The sequence below is a fragment of the Hemicordylus capensis genome, chromosome 1, assembly GCF_027244095.1.
Source record: "Hemicordylus capensis ecotype Gifberg chromosome 1, rHemCap1.1.pri, whole genome shotgun sequence".
Lineage (NCBI taxonomy): Eukaryota > Metazoa > Chordata > Lepidosauria > Squamata > Cordylidae > Hemicordylus > Hemicordylus capensis.
In genome coordinates this window covers 456,599,264-456,621,274 of record NC_069657.1, presented here as the reverse complement: position 1 = coordinate 456,621,274, position 22,011 = coordinate 456,599,264, and the positions used below count along the sequence as shown (strand labels likewise).

Here is a 22,011-nt window from a genome sequence, read left to right as displayed (position 1 = left end):
GCCATGTTTGAAATTACCAGAAATACAGAAAGGGTTTTTTTAGGAGAAGCCTTGCCGGGGATGATTCAGCATTTCTTTCCCGCATGTGAACTTGCCCTGAAACAAAGGCTGTAAATCTGCTATAGCATCCTAGGTCCTCTTATTGCTGCCTGCCTAAATCTCTTCCACAGGGAGCGTCTGGACACCTTGAAGAAAAAGACTTCCTTGGACCCCATTTGCATTGGGTTCCTTGGACGTACTGGAGCAGGGAAGAGTTCTCTGCTCAATGCCATGATAGGCAAGAAGCTGCTCCTGCCAGTGTCTGGGGAGGAATCATGCACTTCTTGCATCGTGCAGGTGAAGGGAAGTTGGAATGACTATTTCGAAGCTAGGATTCACCTTCTCTCAGAACAAGTGAGTACCATTTCTCTCCATGGTGCATAGGAACTGTTCTTCCCAGGGGAAGCACTGACTCCGCAGAGCAGAAGTGCTGGAAATAGAACTGGGGTTTGGCATGAAGGGCACACACTTCTTATTGGATGACACCCCCCATACATTTGGCTCTTGCCCAACCTTCATTACTTTCCCTGCACTAGAATTTGAAGCTCCATTGGTGAAACATTAAGACAGTGCCTAAGTCTAGATTGTTAGCCCCTCAAGACAAGGACCTGCCTGCCATGATCCTGGGTCCAGAAGGCCCTCAGTGGTGGGGGAAGACTGCGGCAGTTTGGATAGCAAGTCAGGGCAGGAAGCCCCAGTGTCTCGGGTCCCCTGCTATGCCCAGAAGAGATGCCCCAACTGGTATCTTTAGTCTAGGGACTGCCAATCTACCTAAGGACTAGTCTGCCAGGATAGAGGCCCCCCAGCCTAATGGAAGCCTAACTGCAGCCAGAGCCTGTGGACTAGGTCACTGACCCTTTCAGTTTTGAAAACTCATTCAGAAGAGTGGGTGGAGCAAGAGATGGAAATCAAAGAGACGTCATCTTCAAGACTCAGTTAAGAACCACTCCTTGCTGAACCAGAGTCCTCCTGTAGCTGGGTGGATGCCCTGTGCTCAGCCTTACTGCTGCTAGGCTGAGAGCTCTCCAAACCCTGAGCTCTGAGAGCTAGTCCCAGATAGTCCCTTGCCTTGTTCCCTGCTGGCCTCCTGCTTGGACCTGATCTTCTGGGCTCCCTGGAACCCAGCCAGCCCTAGCATGGAACAGGATCCTGTCCTCTCATTCTTTGTAGAGTCCCACAAACACGGATGCAAGCAAGCAGACAAATAAACAAATAATGTCCAACGTCCTGACTAAGGACGTCCTGGTGCTGCAAGAATAACAGCTCACGTGGTGGGAGAGGGATTTTGATTGACCTCCTTTTTCCTCAGTGCCACCTGAAAATATATCCCTGCGGGGCTGCACATCAACAGCTGGAGATCCAAGATTGGGAACTTCTGCACAAATTCTATTCCCCTTTCAGTTTAACTGTCTTTTATCCTGAATGTTCACTGCCAGGAATGGAAGGATGAACTGAAGAAAATTGTGGAGGTTTCGGGAGAAACTGAGGATGACTCTGACGATGATGGCTCTGATGAGATCGTGAATGATGGTAGGGCTAAGCTCTGTGCACTTTATGGGGCTGGAGCTGAAAACAAAAGTTACGAAGAATTGCTGCAGACAAAACTGCAAGTGACTATTCCTGTCGGACGAGTAATTAAAATCAAGAAAAAGAAGGTGAGTGAGTGCTCCTGTCTGCTCTCACTTTCTGGCATCCTGGGCCACAATGCTTAGAGAAGAGCTGCAAACAATGGAAAGAATCCAGAAAAAGAGGATGCAGCCTTAGAAGGCTGTGTAGTTTCTTTAAGATAAGGATTGATCTTCATATTTTAAATGGAGCTATAGAGTCGGATTATCTGACCCATTTTACTCATTGGACCGGTAACAACCCTTCGCTGATTGACTATATGGCCATTTCCCGTAATATGATACCCTATTTGGCTTTCTTTGGGGTGATCCCTTACCCTGAAAGTGATCATTTCCCCCTTGAGTGTTGCTTTTGGGTAACTGACCGGACATCTGAGATAGACTGTGTAGATGCCAGTGGAAATACTGAAAATCTGGTTCCAGGTAGAAAATGGACAAAAAGAAGTGCTTTGCAAGTTTCTGCTCTGCTGCATTCTGCAGAGATGTCTAAATGGCGGGATCGGATTTTAACATTATCCCCCGTCCATCAGATGGAAGACATCCTTGGTTCCTATGAAAATATTGCGAATTGTATTTTCCTGGCTATGTCAAATTCTAATATGGAGTCTATGCACCCAGTCCGACTCCCATCCAAGCGATGGTATGACAAAGAATGTCGGGGAGCAAAAAAGGAACTGGTGGGAGCCTTTAAGAGCTTTACTATTGACCCTGGTAGCTTTCCTAGAGTGGAGGTTGCAAAAAAGAAAGCACAGTATAAACCAGTGTTTCTCAGCCTTTGTGGAGTCAAGGACTGCTAAATTTTTTGAGCGGAGTTTCAAGGACTGCTACATTCTTCGTATACAGTTTCCCACTTAATATCAATCAATTAATTAAATCAAAGTGAAATTAATTAAAATGAATTTAATTAAAATTTAACTTTTGAAGTTCTGGAAGGCCAAGATTAATTTAAATTAAAATAAATTAATTGAATTAAATTTTTTAAATAAAATAAATACAATAAAATCTGTACAAAAAACATAGAAATAAAATGCATTGTTCTTTAAATAAAATGCTTTCTCTCCCCGCTGCTTCCCCCGCTCCCTTCCGCTCCCGTCTGTTCCCCATCCTTCCCCGGTCATCAAAACTCCTGAATGCCTGGAGAATTTTGTTGCAGGATAGGAAGGGAGCAAGAGAGGTTATTTTGTGGGGCAAGAAACTGGAGATAAATTAATGGGAGAGAAAAACAACCTGGAGCACCCAAAGAAAGAGAGGTTACAAATGGAACAGCTATATTCCTAAATCAGCCAGCCAAAAAGATTGACAAGCCTGGGAGCTTCCAGTAGCTCCAGAACAACCGAATTCCACCCTGCACTTGGCGGATGGGTGGGAGGATATACATGCATAAAACCCAAATCTGGTCACCCACTATGGGAAGCAGAATATTAGACCTTTACTGGGTCCAGCAAGGCTTTTATTGTGCACATATTGAAGGTAGACAGACGTCTTCCCAGACTTAGAAGGCAAAAAGCATCTTAAGGACTCAAGTGGGGAGCTTATGAAGAAGAAGGATCTCTTTGTATCTTAAAGATATCAGGACTGAAAATACCTTTGGATTATATCTTTGCCATGCGTGTCTTTGTATGTTATTTGCTGTGTCACACCCTCGTTCCCTTAGTAAGACCATTAGTGTAACAGTGCCCTGGCTCCAGTTGTCTGCCAAACGTTGAATTGCATTGCAAATCAACCTGAGTTTATCACTTACCATTAACTGTTCAAAGGCAACAGTGGAACATGACTTCCAGCAACCTCTTGGAAATTCTGTCGGAGTCTCCCTCCCTCCCTAGCATTTTTGCTATTTGCCCGCCTGCCTCCTCTGCCAGGGCTCGAGCTGCTGCGCGGCAGAGGGGAAGGCTGTGGGGGTGAGTGAGCCTTCTACCCACCCCCCGCTGGTGGCAGCTGATACAAGAGGGGCGCTGCGGCCTGCTGTCTGGCCCGGTGTCGCTTCCTAACGGCGAGGCATGCCTGCGCAGTTAAGTCTATTAACTGCGCAAGCGCACATTGCAGTTAGGAAGCAATGCCGGGCCAGACAGCAGGCCACGGCGTCGCTCTTGTATCAGCAGCAGCTGTCGCCGCTGCCGGGTTGGGGGGTGAGTGGGTAGAAGGCTCACACACACCCCACAGCCATTTCCTCAGCCACGCAGCAGCGGCGAGCCCTGGCAGAAAAGCCGGTGGGCAAAAATGATGGGGAGGGAGGGAGCCCGGCGGGGAGAGCAAGTGCTGCGGAGCGGGGGCAGGGTGGGAAAGCTGCGGTGGCAGGAGGAGGCACGGACCGGCACTCAACTCGTCGTGGACCGTCACCGGTTGAGAAACACTGGTATAAACAACTAATTAAGAGGAAGAAGGAGGAATCAATCAAAGAGGGCTGGAAACTCTTGATAGAGGCAGCTAAGGGGAGAAATCAGATCATGTTTTTGGAAATTGGTGACCCCTGCATTAAATAAGACAACACCTTGTCTTTCAGCATGCATTTCTGTTGAAATCTGGGAAGCTCACTTTCGCACGCTGTATCAAAAACCAGCTATCAAAGTCTGTGGTAGCACTGACTTTGAACAGCAACTCCAGACTCTCGATACTCCAGCGTGGGCCCCTGTAACACATGCAGAGGCTGAGAGGCTGATTAATTCATTCCCTTCTGGGAAACTCCCTGGAATTGACAGTATCACTATAGAGGCTCTTAAAGCAAATATGAGCTGGTGGGTCCCGCTCCTTTCCTCTCTCTTCACGGCTATAGATGTAACAGCGTTAATACCAAATGAGTGGAAAGTAGCTATAGTGGTTCCAATCTATAAAAAAGGACCTAGGAGCGATCCAAAAAATCACGCAAACCTCAGCTCGACTCGGCAATTTTAAAGGCCAAACCAGTAGTTAAATCAATACTCTCTTATTATTATACTAAGAGTGCATCCTATGTTCCGGCTGTGGTCAAAACTATTCTCGGCAAAGATTTTGCCTCAACTTTTTTATGGAACTCAGTTGGGCATAGTTAAAAATCTTGATCCACTGGAGGCACTGCAGTCTAAATTTTTGAGAGCTGTACTGGCTGTTCCTAGATGTGCCCCATGGCGGCTTTGAGAAGAGAGTCCACGCGACCAGGAGAGACATGAAAGAGGAACCAAGTGCAGGCCGAGCGACCCTCCCCTCCCCCAGATGAAACATTTGGGAGGGAGCGTTCTCGATATGAGTTACCGAAAAATGAGGAAGTGTGTCTGAGCTAACAGGCTGATTCTCTCTGATTAGACGAGAGAGAAGGTGGGGGCTTTCCTGAACAGTGGGCAAGAAATTACCCACTTTGCATTCTGTATAAGCTCTGGGACTCCACCAAGGTCTAATTTTGAGCACAATGTGGGGGATCTGGGACTTTACCCATATGACAGCATTGCTCATGGGTTCATGCTAAGATCAAGGCCTAAACTGTATCAAGTGAACAGACTCATGTCAAGCATCTATCTAATACAATATGGCTAACCTATCTATGCACTTATTCAATGTAAAATTGACCCAATTGGACCTTACATACTTCCCCCCTCGGTAAATGGATTAGTCCTAATCCATATTTACCGCACCAATACAGAATGAAAATAACAATACAAATATGATAAATGAATAAAATGAATATAAACACACTGTGTACCTATTGATCTAAAAACAAGCATACATGAAAATAGGTGCATATTGCAAAAACGAATAAGAAGCCTCATTCAATGAAGTGGATCAAATGAATGGGTAATGATTCAAAAGAGTTACTGCTAAAAGTGGACAGATGTTGTGAGTGCAAAATATAACACCATGTGAAACCTTGTAAGACCTCTCTGAGACATCATCCCATCACCTTCTTCATCATCCCATCACCCCAGCACCTTCCTCCCTTGTCACCCAGGCCACAACTCCACCTACAACTTAATCAAAACAAATCTGTTTTGATTAAATATAATCTCTTCACTTCTCCTCGTGTCTTCTTGGGTTTTGGGATTCTTGACAGCCCGCACCATAAAAAGAACCCATTGGTAATGTGAGGATTTTTGGAGTCTTCAATTATTCCTGGTTGCAGGGATTTTGGAGAGTCAAAAATTCTCTTACAGTACCTTACAGAGATGCCTTCCAGATTTCTTCATGCATCTGGCAAACCAGGCTCTAACCTTTAGAGTCTCCAGCCACAATAATTCTTTGCATTTCGCTTCTCCCTTTTGTAGCTTGCAAACTGATCTGTCATGGGACAGAAAAGGGAGGGTTACGTGTTGTGATTGTTAAAATACCCAGTCTGTGGATAGAGCCAAGGATGGAGAGATGGATGGTTTGCTAAGGGGTGGAGTATGACAAAGAACCTTTGTTGGCCAGAGGATGGAACTTGGCAGTATTATTGTGAGAACAATTGTGTGTGTGTGTGTGTGGGAGGGAGTTTAAATTATATTGGATCAAAATCTCTGGTTTATTCAACAAATATCTGATATGATACCTACAGAAGTTTTTAACGGTAAACATCTAGTCTGATTGCATACTGAACTGGATGACTGGTAGAGTTGCTTTTAAAACAAAATGCTCCCCTGAGTACATTGCACTGTGTTTATAAGGGGGAAAATGCCTTTTTTCATGTAGTGCAGAATATATATATATATATATATATATACACACACACACACACACACACATATACACACACACACACACACACACACACACATATATATATATAAAAATAAATATCAGATAGTAATTCTGAGACTAAAATATGAAAATGGACTGGTAAAATACCTTGCAGATGGCATCTCTAGACTCCTCCTGTGATTGACATCTCTGTGGGAATCTTTGGATTGAATCTTTTTGGAAGGGCAGATGGCTTTATTCTATGTCTTAATGTTTGCGTTGCAGGCAAAGGAGTTCTCCAGAGTCCTGGAGCCATATATTTGTGTCCGGAATGAAGGCTCCAATGTACCCTGGCCACTGATTAAGTATGTGGAAGTGACTATTCCAGGATCAGACATTCTTCCAGAGGGCATCATGTATGTGGACATTCCTGGGACAGGAGACTCTAACCGCACAAGGGATGAAATGTGGAAACAGGTGCGATTTTGCTTCTCCTTTTAAAGTGGAAAATAAAATATTACAAATCTTGATACCGAAGTATAGAATTTGCCTGGAGTTCCAAAGAGCTAGGTGAGGAACCCCAGACAGCCATACGTTACCAAGTAGAAGACCATGCTGGTTTGGTTTGGCTTATAAGCGAGCACAGTTTGTGACATTGCCAGGGGCGGAGCTACTATTGGACTAATGGGTTCAAAGAACCCGGGCCATGCCCAATCAGTGACCGCGTCTCGTGGCCCCGACATGCCCCCCGTGTCTGACATCAGACGCAGTTAATCTGGTTTAGCTCTCGAGCGGGGGCCATAGTTTCCCAGACTATGGGAAACACTTTTGTCAGGCAGCAGTGATATAGGAAGATGCTGAAAGGCATCATCTCACACTGCGCGGGAGGAGGCAATGGTAAACCCCTCCTGCATTCTACCAAAGACAACGACAGGGCTCTGTGGGTGCCAGGAGTCAACACCAATTTGATGGCACACCTTTTCCTTTCCTGTGAAAAGAAAATGTCATTATAGCTTTGGTACTCCAATGTGCTGCCCCATGTAACCTTTAGAATATGTGAATTGCATTATATATTTCTGAAACACTTCTGCGTTATAGTGGTATCTTGCAATCATCGTGCTACAATATGTACAATAGTAGTTTGGAAATAGTAGTTTGGAAATGGGATGCTGGGAAGGGTAAATCTTTCCAGCACTTTACCCATAGAACTCTGTGGGGAAGGTGCTGGGAAGGACTTCATTTCCCAGCATGCTGTGTGCCTTACAAGGTGGGGCTTGACAGAGCTCTGTTACTCTTAAAGCACTCTTAAAGTGTGGATAGAGAGAAATTCTTCTCCCCCTCACATAACACTAGAACCAGGGGTCATCCCATGAAATTGATTGTCAGGTAATTTAGGAACAACAGATGGAAGTACTTTTTCATACAACACATAATTAACTTGTGGAATTCTCTGCCACGAGATGTGGTGACAGCCAGCAACCTGAATGGCTTTAAGAGGGGTTTGGATAACTTCATGGAGGAGAGGTCTATCAATGGCTACTAGTCAGAGGGCTACAGGCCACCTCCAGCCTCAAAGGCAGGATGCCTCTGAGTACCACTTGCAGGGGAGTAACAGCAGGAGGGAGGGCATGCCCTCAACTCCTGCCTTTGGCTGTAGCATCTGGTGGGCCACTGTGCGAAACAGGATGCTGGACTAGATGGGCTTCCTTGGGCCTGATCCAGCAGGGCTGTTCTTATATTCTTATGTTGGAGATTTTTTTTTGCCAACGTGGCCCTCACTTGAAAAATGCAGAAGATCACTGACCTATGAAGTATTCTCACTATGAAAACAAAGACTCCTCCTTCCTCCTCTGCCCCAAGATCTAGGACAGGGGTAGGCAGACTTGGTCCTCCAGCTGCTGGTGAACTACAACTCCCACCATGCCCAGCAACAGTGGCTGGGGATGGTGGGAATTATAGTTCAACAACAGCTGCATTTGCAAAAGCATCCATTAGCTAGCATCTCCTGTCAGGGTCAGAGTCCTGGCAAAACATGTCAGCATTCTGGCTTCATTGTAAAACTGGCCAGACAGAGTACTGGGTCTCACGATCAGTGAGACCCGGTTTCTTCAGGTGAGCGGGGAGGGAGCCCTGGGCGGCCGGATCAGCTGCCCACACGATTGCCGGATCCGTGACAGAGCCGGAGGGGTCTGGGGAGCTCGGAGGCGGTGTGGCCCCCGGAAGCCCCAGTATGCCCTGCGCGAGTGCACAGGGCATATTGAGGAGAACCCCGGAGCTCTTCGCCTCCCAGTCGGGGGTCTACTCATGAGTAGCCGTGCCGCAGAGCCACGCTGCGGCTACTCACAATCAGGGAGTACGATCAGGGAGTACGATCAGTTTGCTCCGCAAACCCGGGCTAAGGGCAGGGGCACTTAGGCGGGTTACCCACCTAGGAAGCACTGGGCTCGCAGCCGAGCCCGGTGGTTCCCACGATCGGGAAAAATTGGGCTAGGCTTTCCTAGCCTGATTTTTCCTGATCGTGAGAATAGCCCCGATGAGTCTCTACACAATATAGTCTCTACGATCTGTGTGTAGAGCCTGCGGGGCCGCTGCGGGGAGAGCGGGCTCCCATCAGATGATCAAGCTTAGAGCCCTGGGTGGCCAGATCAGCCACCCACATGACTACATGACTATCGGCTCTGTCACGGAGCTGTGGGGATCGCCCGACCCCTGGATGTCCCAGGATGCCCCGCGCAAGTGCACGGGAAATCTTGGGAGAGACCCCCGAGGTTGGGAGGCTTGTTTTAGCCTCCTGGCAGGGGTCTCCTCACAAGCCGCCATGGCACGGAGACGTGCTGTGGCGTCTCATGACCAGAAAATACGGGTTAGTGGAGTGCACGCTCCACTAACCTGAGTTAAAGGGAGAGCTACTTTGGTGGGCTAGCCACCAGAGATCCACTGGGCTCGCTCGCAAGCCAGGTGTTTTCCACGATGCGGGAAAAACAGGCTGGGCTCCTTTAGCCTGGTTTGCACCCATTGCAAGAATAGCCTCAATGAATAACTTTGTCAGTACTTGTTTACCATAGGTTTTAGTAAGATGGGGTAACATTAATTTTTGAAGTGTTGCTCAAATCTTCAAACTACTAAAAGGCAGACAAGCTTGAGCAGCTACAGACCACCTCCAGCCTCAGAGGCAAGATGCCTCTGAATCCCAATTGCAGGAGAGTAACAGCAGGAGAGAGGGCATGCCCCTTTCAATTCCTGCCTGAAGGCTTCCAGCGGCATCTGGTGGACCACTGTGTGAAACAGGAGGCTGGACTAGATGGGCCTCCTTGGGCCGGATCCAGCAGGGCTGTTCTTATGTTCTTATGTTTTTATGGCCACAAGACCGGATCTCCTCCATTATGCATGGAGGCTAAGGGAGCTAGTGGTCCTTTAGTCTGGCTGCCAGGATCATGTGTCTCCTCAGGCGCTACAGAAGACAAAGAAACAGACGCCTAGAGCACCCATCTGATGGGGGAATTCTAAAAAGCACTGTGCTCATCGCGTGATGCCTTGCGGGATATGGTAGGGTAAACCCTACCTTCCCAACAGCCCACCTGGCCAACCAACCACCTGCGTGGTCGTGTGAATAGCCCCCTTGTGTAGTAGACCACAAGTGCCAAGACCACAAGTGCCAAGTAGACCACAAGTGCCAAGTTTCAAGTTATTAAGAACATAAGAACAGCCCTGCTGGATCAGACCTATCTAGTCCAGCATCCTGTTTCATACACTGGCCTACCACTGTGGCCCACCAGATGCCGCTGGAAGCCCACAGGCAGAAGCTGAGGGCATGCCCTCTCTCCTGCTGTTACTTCCCTGCCACTGGGATTCAGAGGCATCCTGCCTCTGGGCTGGAGGTGGTATGTAGCCCTCAGACTAGTAACCGTTGCTAGACCTCTTCTCCATGAACTTATCCAAACCGCTCTTAAAGCCATCCAAACTAGTAGTCAACACCGCATCTTCTGGCAGAGAATTCCGTAGAGTAATTATACACTGAGGCTTTTCTCACAACCAGTGAAAATTGGGCTAGGAGAGCCTAGCCTGATTTTTGCTGGTTGTATACACGCTCGTGCAGGGCATGCTGGAACTTCCGGGGGCTGCGTGGACCCTAAACCCCCAAGCCCCCACTGGTTCTGTGATGGAGCCGACAGTCGTGTGGACGGCCGCTGCGGCCACCCAGGAAGGGCTTACTGATCATCTGTGGGGAGACTGGGCTTAGCCCGCTCTCCCCACAAACCCGATTTGGCTCTTCTTATTTGATTGTGAGAAGAGCCTCACTGTATGAAGAAGTACTTCCTTTTGTCGGTCCTAAATTTCCTGGCCATCAGTTTAATGGGTTCTAATTTTGGTTCTAATTTGTTAGAGAGGGAGAAAAATGTCTATGTTCACCCTCTCTACACCATGCATAATTTTATACACTTCTATCATGTCTCCCTGTAGTTGCCAAAACTGTATACAGTACTCCAAATGTGGCCACACCATAGTTTTGTATAAGTGGGTTTGTTTGCCAGGATGGGAGCTATTTAGGATCCTTCAATATCATTCACAGTGATTAAGTCACAAAAGAATGGCCAGCCAGCTAATTGCCTCCAAACTCAAAACACTGTGGCATAGGACCACTCTCAAGTACAAGTTGTTGTGCACTCAAACCCTGGGTGTGATCTCCTAGTGGGAAAGGCTGGGACGAGTCCTACAAACAGGCACGCCTGAGAGACCCATCCTCTTTTTTCTTCCCCGCTTTAAATTTTTATTGATTTTAACAATATCTTGAACATCTCATTACATTCTATATAATAAGATCCCTGGGTGTGCGCCTGTGTCTCCGGTGTCTGCGCCCATGTCTCAAGGGAGACACGGCCGCAGGCACGAGGCAGCCATGTTGGCCGGATGGCCGGCCCGGCCACGGGAAGGCCGGAAGCGGCGGCTGCGGGACCGGACGGTCTGCGGGGAGGGCAGAGGCGGCAGCGGCGGGCGGCACTCTTGGCAGCGGCGGCGGAACTCTCCGCCTGGCCGCCCACAGCAACAGCGGCACTCTCGGCCCGGCCACCCAGCCGCCCGCGGCACCGGTGGCACTCTCGGGCCCAGCCGCCTGGCCGCGGCGGCGGCACTCTTCACGGCGGAACTCTCCGCCTGGCCGCCCACAGCGACGGCGGCACTCTCGGCCCGGCCACCCAGCCGCGCGTGGCGCCGGCGGGACTCTCAGAACCATCCGCCCGCCTGCCCGCGGCAGCGGCGGCACTCTTCTTGTGCCCGTGAAGGCAACGAGCCTAATGACAATGTGGGAGGGAACCGGGCAGCGGGACTTTCTTGTTCTCCGCATGGGAGGAGGAGCGGCGGCGGCCTGGTAAGTAGAACTCTCAAAATAGAGAGGGAGGGGGAAGGGCAAGAGGGAGTGGGGCAGGGGGGAGGGGGAAGGGCAAGAGGGAGTGGGGCAGGGGGAGGGCAGGAGGGAGTGGGGCAGGGGAGAGTGGGAAGGGCAAAAGGGAGTAGAGCAGCGGGGAGGGGCAAGAGGGAGGGGGCAGGGGGAGGGGGAGGGCAGGGGGAGTGGGGCAGGGGAGAGTGGGAAGGGCAAAAGGGAGCAGAGCAGCGGGGAGGGGCAAGAGGGAGGGGGCAGGGAGAGGGGGGAGGGCAGGGGGAGTGGGGCAGGGGAGGGGGAAGGGCAAGAGGAAGTGGGGGAAGGGCAGGAGGGAGGGGGAAGGGCAGAGGGGAGGGGAAAGGGTAAGAGGGAGTGGGGCAGCAGGGAAGGGGAAGGGCAAGAGGGGTGGGGCAGGGGGAGGGGGAAGGGCAAGAGGGAGGGGCATGGGGAGGGGGAGGGCAAGAGGGAGTGGGGCAGGGGGAGGGGGAAGGGCAAGAGGGAGGGGGCAGTGGGGAGGGGGAAGGGCAAGAGGGGGTGGGGCAGGGGGAGGGGGAAGGGCAAGAGGGAGTGGGGCATGGGGAGGGGGAGGGCAAGAGGGAGTGGGGCAGCGGGGAGGGCAAGAGGGAGTGGGGCAGCGGGGAGGGGCAAGAGGGAGTGGGGCAGGGGGGAAGGGGGAGGGCAGGAGGGAGTGGGGCAGGAGGGAGTGGGAAGGGCAAGAGGGAGTGGAGCAGGGGGGGCTAGAGGGAGTGGGGCAGGGGGGAGGGGCAAGAGGGAGTGGGGCAGGGGGGAGGGGGAAAGGCAAGAGGGAGTGGAGCAGGGGGGGCTAGAGGGAGTGGGGCAGGGGGGAGGGGCAAGAGGGAGTGGGGCAGGGGGGAAGGGGGAGGGCAGGAGGGAGTGGGGCAGGAGGGAGTGGGAAGGGCATGAGGGAGTGGAGCAGGGGGGGCTAGAGGGAGTGGGGCAGGGGGGAGGGGCAAGAGGGAGTGGGGCAGGAGGGAGTGGGAAGGGCAAGAGGGAGTGGAGCAGGGGGGACTAGAGGGAGTGGGGCAGGGGGGAGGGGCAAGAGGGAGTGGGGCAGGGGGGAGGGGGAAAGGCAAGAGTGTGGGACAGAAGGGAGGGAGGGAGAGTGGGGCAGTACTCTTGGAAAAGGGCCCCCACTCTCGGCCAGAGGAGGCGGTGGGCCTGGCTGGGTGGAGGAGGACGCGGTGCGGCCGAGGTGGCAGAGCCGCAGCCTTGGCCAGGGGAGGCGGAGTTAGCTGGCCCCAAGAGGGAGTGGGGCAGGGGGAGGGGCAAGAGGGAGTGGGGCAGGGGGGAGAGGGAAGGGCAAGAGGGAGTGGGTCAGGGGGGAGGGGGGAGGATGTGCGGGAGGGGGGAGGGCAGGAGGGAGTGGGGAAGGGGGAGGGGGAAGGGCAAGAGGGAGTGGGGCAGGGGGAGGGGGAAGGGAAGGGCACGAGGGACTGGAGCAGGACGCTGAGAGGGAGGGGAGGGTGAGAGAGAGGGGTGGGAGGGGGAGGAAGGGCAAGAGAGTGGGGTGGGAGGGAGGGGAGTGAGGCAAGAGTGTGGGGCAGAAGGGGGGAGGGAGAGTGGGGCAGGAGAGAGAAGGGAACAGCCAGCCCCAAAGAGCAAGCCGCAATAGCGGTCTACTAGCGCCCGTTAATTTAACGGGCTTAAATTCACAAGTTACATATAAAAATTGACTTCCAGCTCACCAATCAGCGCGAATCACTAACTATACAATTAACCCTTGCTATAATAATTCAAAACATATATCCTATATCTTAACCAACTCAATTTTAGTCTACTCAACCTGCTAATATTACTAAATTTCAAACCCTGTTGAAAAATCAATATTAGGAAAATAGTTCTTTAGGTACAGTAAGAATGATTTCCAATCTTCTTTAAAACCTTCCAAATTTTGATCTCTTATCAGTACTGTAAGTTTTGCCATCTCCGCATATTCCAAAATTGTTATCAGCCAATCTTCTTTTGAGGGCAGTTCATTGTCCTTCCATTTCTGTGCATATACTATTCTAGCCGCCATGGTTGCATACATGAAGAATGTTAAATTGCTTGTGGAAAACTCTCCTTGCGTTATTCCCAATAGGAAGGATTCTGGGCTCTTAGGAAATGTCATTAAAAAATTTTTTTAACTCATTATATATCATGTCCCAAAAGGCCTTTGCCTTCCTACAAGACCACCACATATGAAAAAAAGTTCCTTCACAATGTCCACATTTCCAACATTTGTTTGAAACATTTTTATACATTGTCGCCAATTTTTTAGGCGTCAAATACCACCTGTACATCATCTTATAATAATTTTCTTTTAAAGTGTAACATGCAGTGAACTTTAAATCAGTTTTCCATAATTTTCCCAAGCTGCCATATCTATATTATGACCCACATCTTGAGCTCATTTTATCATAGTTGTTTTAACCACTTCATCTCTTGTCTCTTCCAAAAGCAACAGCCTATACATCTTAGACACTAATTTTTCATCATTTTCACATAGCTCCTTCTCAAATCTCGACATTTGATCCTCAAATCCAAGTTTGAAATCCTTCTTAAAAACTTCATTTAACTGATGGTACTGAAACCAATTACTAACCAGATTTTGTAGTTCAATTAAATTTTTTAACTTACAGTCCTTTTCTTGAGAGACCCATCTTCTGATCCATTGAGATGTGGCTTGTGTGGGCCGAACACCTGGAGCTCACATGGCATGGGTTGACTTTTGCACATCCTAGCCATCCTCCCATACCTTTCTGTTTGATTGTCTGAGTGTCCTGCTGCTTTTCTTATCCATCCATCTATCCCCCTCCTCAACCAATTGCCTTATTTATCATAGCAGTAGGGACGTTTGATTTGGTGCAGTCTCAAGCAGGTTCGACATTTAACTGGTCGGGCTTGAGGGCTTTCCATCAAGCTGGACCGGGCCCAGTTCAGTTGCAGCTCAATCTGAACCCTCTGGGCTGGCTTGGGGCCAGCTCAGGGGTTTTAGAGTTAATTAAAAAAAAACTTATCACTGGGTTCAGCAGCGGCCTCGGGGTGTGTGTGTCTCCAGCAGTTTCCCCTCCCCTTGCCGGCCTCCCTGCCCCCCCCCCCCGTTTCCATAGGTTTGTTTTGCCCCGTTCTGAGGTGGCAGCAGCCATTTTGGAGGCCATCACGTATGTGCCCTGGCCATGCAAATTGCCAGGGTGAATGCACAGTGGCCTCCAAAATGGCCGCTACCATCTCAGAAAGAACTGAAACGGTCTGAAAATGGGCTGAAACATCCCTTTGGAGCAGCTGCGGAGCCAGCCGAACAGCAGCCTGAGTCCGGCCTCGCTTGGAGGCCCCCTCCAGATTCGCCCATGTCACACACACATGGGCACAGCTCAGCCAATGGAGGAGCCCAGAGTGAACTCCCCCCTCCTGCCTGGGCTGCCGAGAGCATGAGCAAACTCTCTGTTTGTTATTTCATGCAGCGCTGGTTGCCTGATAGGACATTTTCTCCCTGGAGAAGAGAAAGGGGGAAACGTCCTATCGGGCAGCCAGCACTGCCTGAAATAATAAGCTGAGAACTCACTCTGGCTCTTGGCAGTCCGGGCCACGCCCCCTTTGCACGTGACACAAAGTGGGTGTGGCCCGGGCTGCCAAGAGCCTGAGTGAGCTCTCAGCTCATCATTTCAGGCAGTGCCGGCTGCCTGATAGGATGTTTTCACATTTCTCTCCATCTCCGGAGGGAGAGAAAGGGAAAAATGTCCCATTGGGCAGCCAGCGCTGCCTGAAATAACCAATAGAGTGTTTGCCCAGGCTCCCGGCAGCCTGGGCGTGGAAGGGGTGAGTTCACTCTGGGCTCTTTCAGAGCCTAAGCCATGGGGCTTTGGCAGCCCCTTTCATTGGCAGCCCAGGTTCTTTGAATTCATTGGCACAATGGTGGCTATGCCCCTGCTTTGTAGACTGGGGAGGCTGGTGGGGGGAGGCTGGCAGGGGAAGGGGGAACCGCTGGAGGGCCCCCCCAGCCATTGGAGCACCATGGCGGTAAGTGAAAAATTCAACTCTAGAACCCTCGAAGCAGCTTGAATTTGAGCCGCTGGTCCCCTCATTCAGAGTCACAAAACATACCTGGTCCAATTTGAGTCCAGGCAAACCGATTTTGTGCACACCCCTACATGGCAGTAGAGACCCAGCTGCCTGAGAGCCCTTAGGGCTTGTGGAGTCGTGGAAGAACCTGGCCAGACCACATGCTCTGCTTCCTTTTCTGCCCATGCTGGAAGTGGACCCCTGGTCTGTTTGACCACACTGTTAGTCTCAGACTCAGCAGGGCCCCACCTCAGAAGCTGGAGGGTTGGAATTCTGTGTGCTTGTTGTCTGATGCACTTATTTCCCCTTTTTTGAAACAGAGCGTTGATATGTGTTCAGTCCTCTGGATTATTAGCGACATTGAGCGTAGCACAGGAGAAAAGGAACAACCACAGTTGCTGAATGCAGGCATCAAGGCTTATGTGGGGGGAATATGCATGGATATCATCATGGTGGTCACCAAGTCGGATAAGCTGGACCTGGAGGAATACAAGAGGTACAACAGGGTTCTCTGGCCAGGGATCAGATCTCTTGCTCTAAGCAGCAAACAATTCCTGCATCAAATTTGAATATCAGCTTTTCCCAACTATAATTTAATTATCTACTATTGAAACATGTGAATTCCAATGGTAATTTCAAGTTTGTGTGAATTTAATTTTTAACTCTGATTTGGGCACAGGGCATGGAAGGATGGGCCTCTTTCTGTTTTGTTGGGATGTGCACAGATCGAGATTCATGTACAGATTTGGCACCTATAAAGTGAGAAGAGCAGGCCTGTACCTGCTTCTCCACCCAGGGGCATAGCAAGGTTGGAGTGGGCCCTGATACAAGATTTTAAAATGGGCCCCCCTCTCACTGAAGTAAAAACTATATATATTATCATTTCATGGTACTAGAGAAAGACATGCTGTTCTGGTAGCTCCAGGTCTGAACACTCACATCAGTTTCGGAGGATGCATACAACTGAAGGAAGCCCAGGGGGGCGGTGCGCGGCTGGGGGAGTCAGTCATGTGACTTGCCTCTGGGTGGGCCCCCAAGGCAGTGGGCCCCCAGACAACTGTCTCCTCTTGCCCTATGACAGTTACGACCCTGCCTCCACCCCTCCATAAAGCTTCCTGCTGTGGTGGCACACACGCCAGCACCCCTTGTGTGGTGGCGGCATGCACATGCCCTCTGTGCATGCACAGCGGCTATTTGCGTGGTCAGAAACATGGTCAGAAACAGTTCAAGAACTGTAACTCCAAATTGTTATCAATGAGTTCCTTCTCTTTTAAAAAAATCTTTCATGTTTCATGATATCTGCTTTTGAACTGAAAAGTCCTTGCATGATTCATGTTTAGGTTATGTACATTTTGTAATAGGACAAAATAATAAAACTGCAACTCCATGTTAGCACAAACTTGTTCTCAAAAATCAAGTTGAACTCCAGCAAGCCCGTGCTCTAATCCTGCCTGAGCTGACATTTTAAGAAACGAGTCACTGGCCTTTAGGATACTGGAACCCCTTGATTAGGGATGTGCAAACTGATTTGGGGTAGAAGAGAATCACCCCTGATTCGACTTCATTCTCCTGGTTTTCTAGGGAGAGCTGGTCTACCAATTGGGATTGGCGGGTAGACCAACCTCCACACCGCACTTGGAGTGTCGGCCCACCTCAGAGAGCTGGTCTACCCACTGATCCAAATTGGTAGACCAACTCTCACCGGAGTTTTGAGGCCCCTTTCCCCAGAAAAATGGGCCTCAAAATGGTGTCAGATACACCCGAATAAATTTGGGTCAAATTGGTGTGATTCGTCAAGGCAGCTGGTCAAGCTAGCTGCTTTCAATGAATGAATCAGTTAGGGGGTCTGCGATTCAATTCAACCTCAAATTCATACCACTGACTGGATTATTCTTGAGGTTCCTAAGATGCTCTCTTTAAATTCATTTATTATACTTGCCCAAGTAAATCTCTTTTTTTCTTTTCCAGGCGACAAAGAAATACAAGTGTAAGTATTTTGAAAATTGTGTATGGTACTGTGGATTTAAACAGCTCCAGAGCAAAAGTGTGCACATATAATCAAGGCATAAGGAAACAGGTTCATGTGTGGATTGGAAACAAGTTGAAGGGCAGAAAATAGAGGGTAGGAAAAAATAGACAGTTTTCACAACGGAGGGTGTTATGTGCACACCCCTACTTTTAAAATAATTAATTCAAGTGAAAGGGGAGTGGGAAATGTGTTTGGGGGAGCACCCACTTTCCCTTGCTGCCCCTTGGAGTCACCCCTGTTCTTTGGGCTTTTCCAAATGCAGGCTTCTATTAAGAATCTTCATGATGCCATCATCAAGAGAAATAAAGATGTGAAGAAGAACATGGAGGACAGCATTAGAAAGAAGCTGAAGGTAATGCTGACCATGTTCCAGTTGCTTCCCCTTATGCCTGGAACTCCCTCCTAGGGTCTCTGTGTGGCCTCACCTCTCCCTTTCTTCCAGCTTTCTACAAACCCCACCTATTCTGTGAAGCGATTCTGTTGTCTTAACTCCTTAATTCTCAACCCCAACCAGAAGGAAGCCCAAGCATGCATGAGTGTATTCAGGAGTGTAGGGAGGCTGGCGGTGGCCCGTGTGCGGCCGCTGCTACAGCCACCTGCCCCCCCCCCACATCTGATGTCAGCCTCGGGGGGGGGTGGCTAGCCACACCCCACGTCTGACATCAGATGTGGGGGGTGATGGTCTCTCTCCCAAACAGGGCCACACGGCCCCGTTTGGAAGGGAGATCGGCCCGCGCTGTGTTAGGCAGCATGGGCTGGAGCGACTCTCCCTGCCTTTAAAGGCAGGGAGAGCAGTTCTGGCCACGCTGCCAATGCCGTGTGGGCCAATCACCCTCCCAAACGGGGCCTCGTAGCCCCATTTGGGAGGGAGATCAATCGGCCCCCGCTGTGATGGCAGCGTAACCAGGAGCGGCGCTCCCTGCAGTGTGCCATGGGCACTGATGATAGCACTCTGTGGAGAATGGCTTGGAGTAGAGAAGCAGTGCCAGAAGGATGGGTGTCCAAAATTCAACAAAACATTTTATGGGGAAACACAAAGTCTTCTCTTTTTAAAAATGCCAGTGCTGAGGAGCCGCTTATCACAAGGAGGGGGCTTGCAGATGGACAGTGTGTACATTCTTGTTCTTTGAATTTTGTACAAGATCAGCTGTAGCAACAATAGAGAGGCCTAATTGTCAAGCCCTTCCTTTTGGATTTGTTTCAGAAAAGGCTACCATCTGATTCGGAACTTCTCAAGAAGTCTGATCTGGTTTATACGGTCAGCACTAGAGATTTCTGGGAGGCAAAACATCTCAGCCCCAAAGAAACAGGTAATGGAGGCAATGTCGGCTTTTGAGGCTTCGTCCCACCTGTGTCCCTGTCCTCCACAGATGGTCAAAAGGCTCAGCAGCAGTGCAGGGAATGGAACATAGTGGAACTTGCTCAGTGGTGGGGCTCTGCACTCCCCTTTTACACCAGGACTCGCAGTCCTGACTTAAATGCCCATCAGAGTTTTCTCTCCTGTGACCATCCCTCCATGGACTGTTTCGGTTCCTCCAAGGTGGAGGGTGACCTTGCAGGGTGTGCTGAGGAGGATATATTATCAGAGTAGGTAGGTTCCACTGGCCACAGTGTCCTCCAGATACTCATGATGACCCTTGGATCCATAATGTACAGAGCATTTAGGCATGTGGGTGGGTTTCAGCTTGCAGTATTGCTAGTCTAGAGCCTTTTAATCAATAAAGGTGTCAGCATTGTAAAACATAATATTGTAAAACAATAGCTTTTGTAGTCAGGAAGGATATAGCAATGACAGTACTTGGGTACAATGTGGTCAGTGACCGACTAATATCAATCAGATTTCGTGGACAACCCTTTAACATGACAGTTCTTCAAGTCTATGCCCCAATGACTGATGCAGAAGAAGAGGAAGTTGATGAGTTCTATGCTCAAATTCAATCTGAAATTGACAGAACATGCAAGCAAGATGTGATGCTGGTGGTTAGAGACTGGAATGCCAAAGTTGGAAAAGGTAAGGAGGAAAACACAGTCGGCCTATATGGCCTAGGAAACAGAAACAAACCAGGAGAACGACTTATTAGTTTCTGCCAAGCCAATGATCTCTTCATTGCTAACACATTCTTCAGACAACCAAAGCAGCACCTATACACATGGACATCACCAGATGGAGTACATAGAAATCAAATGGATTACATTATTGGTGCAAGGAGGTGGAAGAGCTCAGTTATATCAGCAAAGACCTGCCTGGGGGCCGATTGTGGAACAGATCATGAACTGCTCATGTGCAAGTTCCAAGTCAAGCTAAAGTGGAAAAACAAAGCTATCTATTCCTGGCAATCAATTTCATGGGATGACCCCTGCTTCTAGTGTTATGTGAGGGGGAGAAGAATTTCTCTCTATCCACTTTCTCCTCACCATGCATGATTTTATAGACCTCTATCATGTCTCTCCGCAGTCATCTTTTTTCTAAACTAAAAAGCCCCAGGTGTTGTAGTCTTGCCTCATAAGAAAGGTGCTCTAGGCCCCTGATCATCTTGGTTGTCCTCTTCTGCACCTTTTCCAGTTCTACGATGTCTTTTTTTAGATGTGGTGACCAGAATTGTACGCAGTACTCCAAGTGTGGTTGCACCATAGTTTTGTATAAGGGCATTATAATATTAGCTGTTTTATTTTCAATCCTCTTCCTAATGATCTCTAGCATGGAATTGGCCTTTTTCACAGCTGCCGCACATTGAGTTGACACTTTCCATGAGTTGTCTGCCACAACCCCAAGATCCCTCTCCTGGTCAGTCACCCACAGCCCAGATCCCATCAGTGTATACTTGAAGTTAAGGTTTTTCATCCCAATGTGCATCAATTTACATTTGCCAGCATTGAACCTCATTTGCCACTTTGTTGCTCACTCACCCAGTTTGGAGAGATCCTTTTGAAGCTCTTCACAATCAGTTATGGATTTCACTACCTGAAAGAGTTTGGTATCATCTAGGGATGTGCAAATTGATTTGGATACAAATCAATTTGTGCCCGAATCTAGCTGATTCGTGTGATTCGGAGACAAAACAAATCGCCCCTGTGGTCCACTGGCTAGATTCGGGTACAAATCGAATCACGGCAGATTCGATTCAAATCGATTCGGGTTTCAGATCTGTCCTATTAATTTCCCTAGATTCCCAGCTTTCTTTTTCTTTTTTTAAAAAAAAGCTAAGCTCTAGCCCTTATAGAAGTGGAGTTATGGAGCAAAATGTGTGGTCACTATTTTTCAAGTGTTCGGATTCTTTGGTGTATAATAACTTTCACTCAATGAATCCTTATGAGGATTCATTACACACCTTCATTTCTTCTATTCATTTTGACTGTCTTTTTGACAGTGCCAATTGTCAACTGCCGTGTGCCAACTACACCCCACTCCCACCCGCAAGGCAGTGAGGTACTACTCAGTTTAAGTTAAGTGCTTAATGGGTAAAGGCTACCACCCAAATTGCAGAGGAATTGGGCAACGGGCTGATTTTTGGTGAATTGTTGAAGGTTGAGTGTCTTTGGGGCAGATTTGGGGCATAAAGCAGAATCTGGGGTGGAAGAGTGGGGTGGGATGGTAGTGCCTAATGGGTAGAGACTTCCACCCAAATTTCAAAGGGATTTGGCAAAGGGCTGATTTTTGGTGAATTGTTGAAGTTTATGCATCTTTAAGGTTTCCCCTCATAAGGTATAATGGAGGTGTATCGCTTCACATCGAAGGGAAAGGGGTGGCCTAGAGTGGTGTGGGGTTGGTGGTAGTGCCCATGGGGGGCAAAGAAGCTACCAGAATTTTTTCAAAGGATTTGGGCAGAGGGCTGATTTTTGGTTATTTGTTGAAGTTTATGCATCTTTAAAGTTTTTCTCCATAGGGAATCATGTAGGTTTCAGCAGCCCCATAACTGCACTTGGGGGCCCCAGAGTGAGTAGTGGTGTAGTGAACAGAGGGTTTCAGCCACCCGCATGGGTTTCTAACCCATGGGGTTCAGGGTTCTGTTGTTTCTGAGGTGTTCTGAGTGTAGATTCTCTGGTAGCAAATGAATCCACTCTCATTTGCTACCATAGAATCTACACCCAGACCACCTCAGAAACAGCAGAACCCTGCACCCCATGGGTTAGCAACCCATGGGAGTGGCTGGCACCCTATGTGCACTACACCACTACTTGCTATGGGCCCCCCCAGCGCCCCCCAAGTGCACTTATGGGGCTGTTGAAACCTCCATTATACCTTATGGGGGGAAACCTTA

At 49.2% G+C, this 22,011-nt stretch overlaps 1 protein-coding gene across 5 annotated transcripts in view; it reads left to right on the top strand.

The window, feature by feature from the left end:
- LOC128324900 (nuclear GTPase SLIP-GC-like) overlaps positions 1–22,011 on the top strand; it is an 86,408-nt gene that overhangs the window by 37,680 nt on the left and 26,717 nt on the right. For all 5 annotated transcript variants that reach the window (XM_053250059.1, XM_053250092.1, XM_053250072.1 and 2 more), the window contains 7 exons: positions 171–393; positions 1,476–1,694; positions 6,570–6,761; positions 16,044–16,219; positions 17,692–17,710; positions 18,015–18,104; positions 18,957–19,062. In XM_053250059.1, the coding sequence (XP_053106034.1) occupies positions 171–393; positions 1,476–1,694; positions 6,570–6,761; positions 16,044–16,219; positions 17,692–17,710; positions 18,015–18,104; positions 18,957–19,062 (1,025 nt within the window). The remainder of the gene's footprint in view (positions 1–170; positions 394–1,475; positions 1,695–6,569; positions 6,762–16,043; positions 16,220–17,691; positions 17,711–18,014; positions 18,105–18,956; positions 19,063–22,011) is intronic.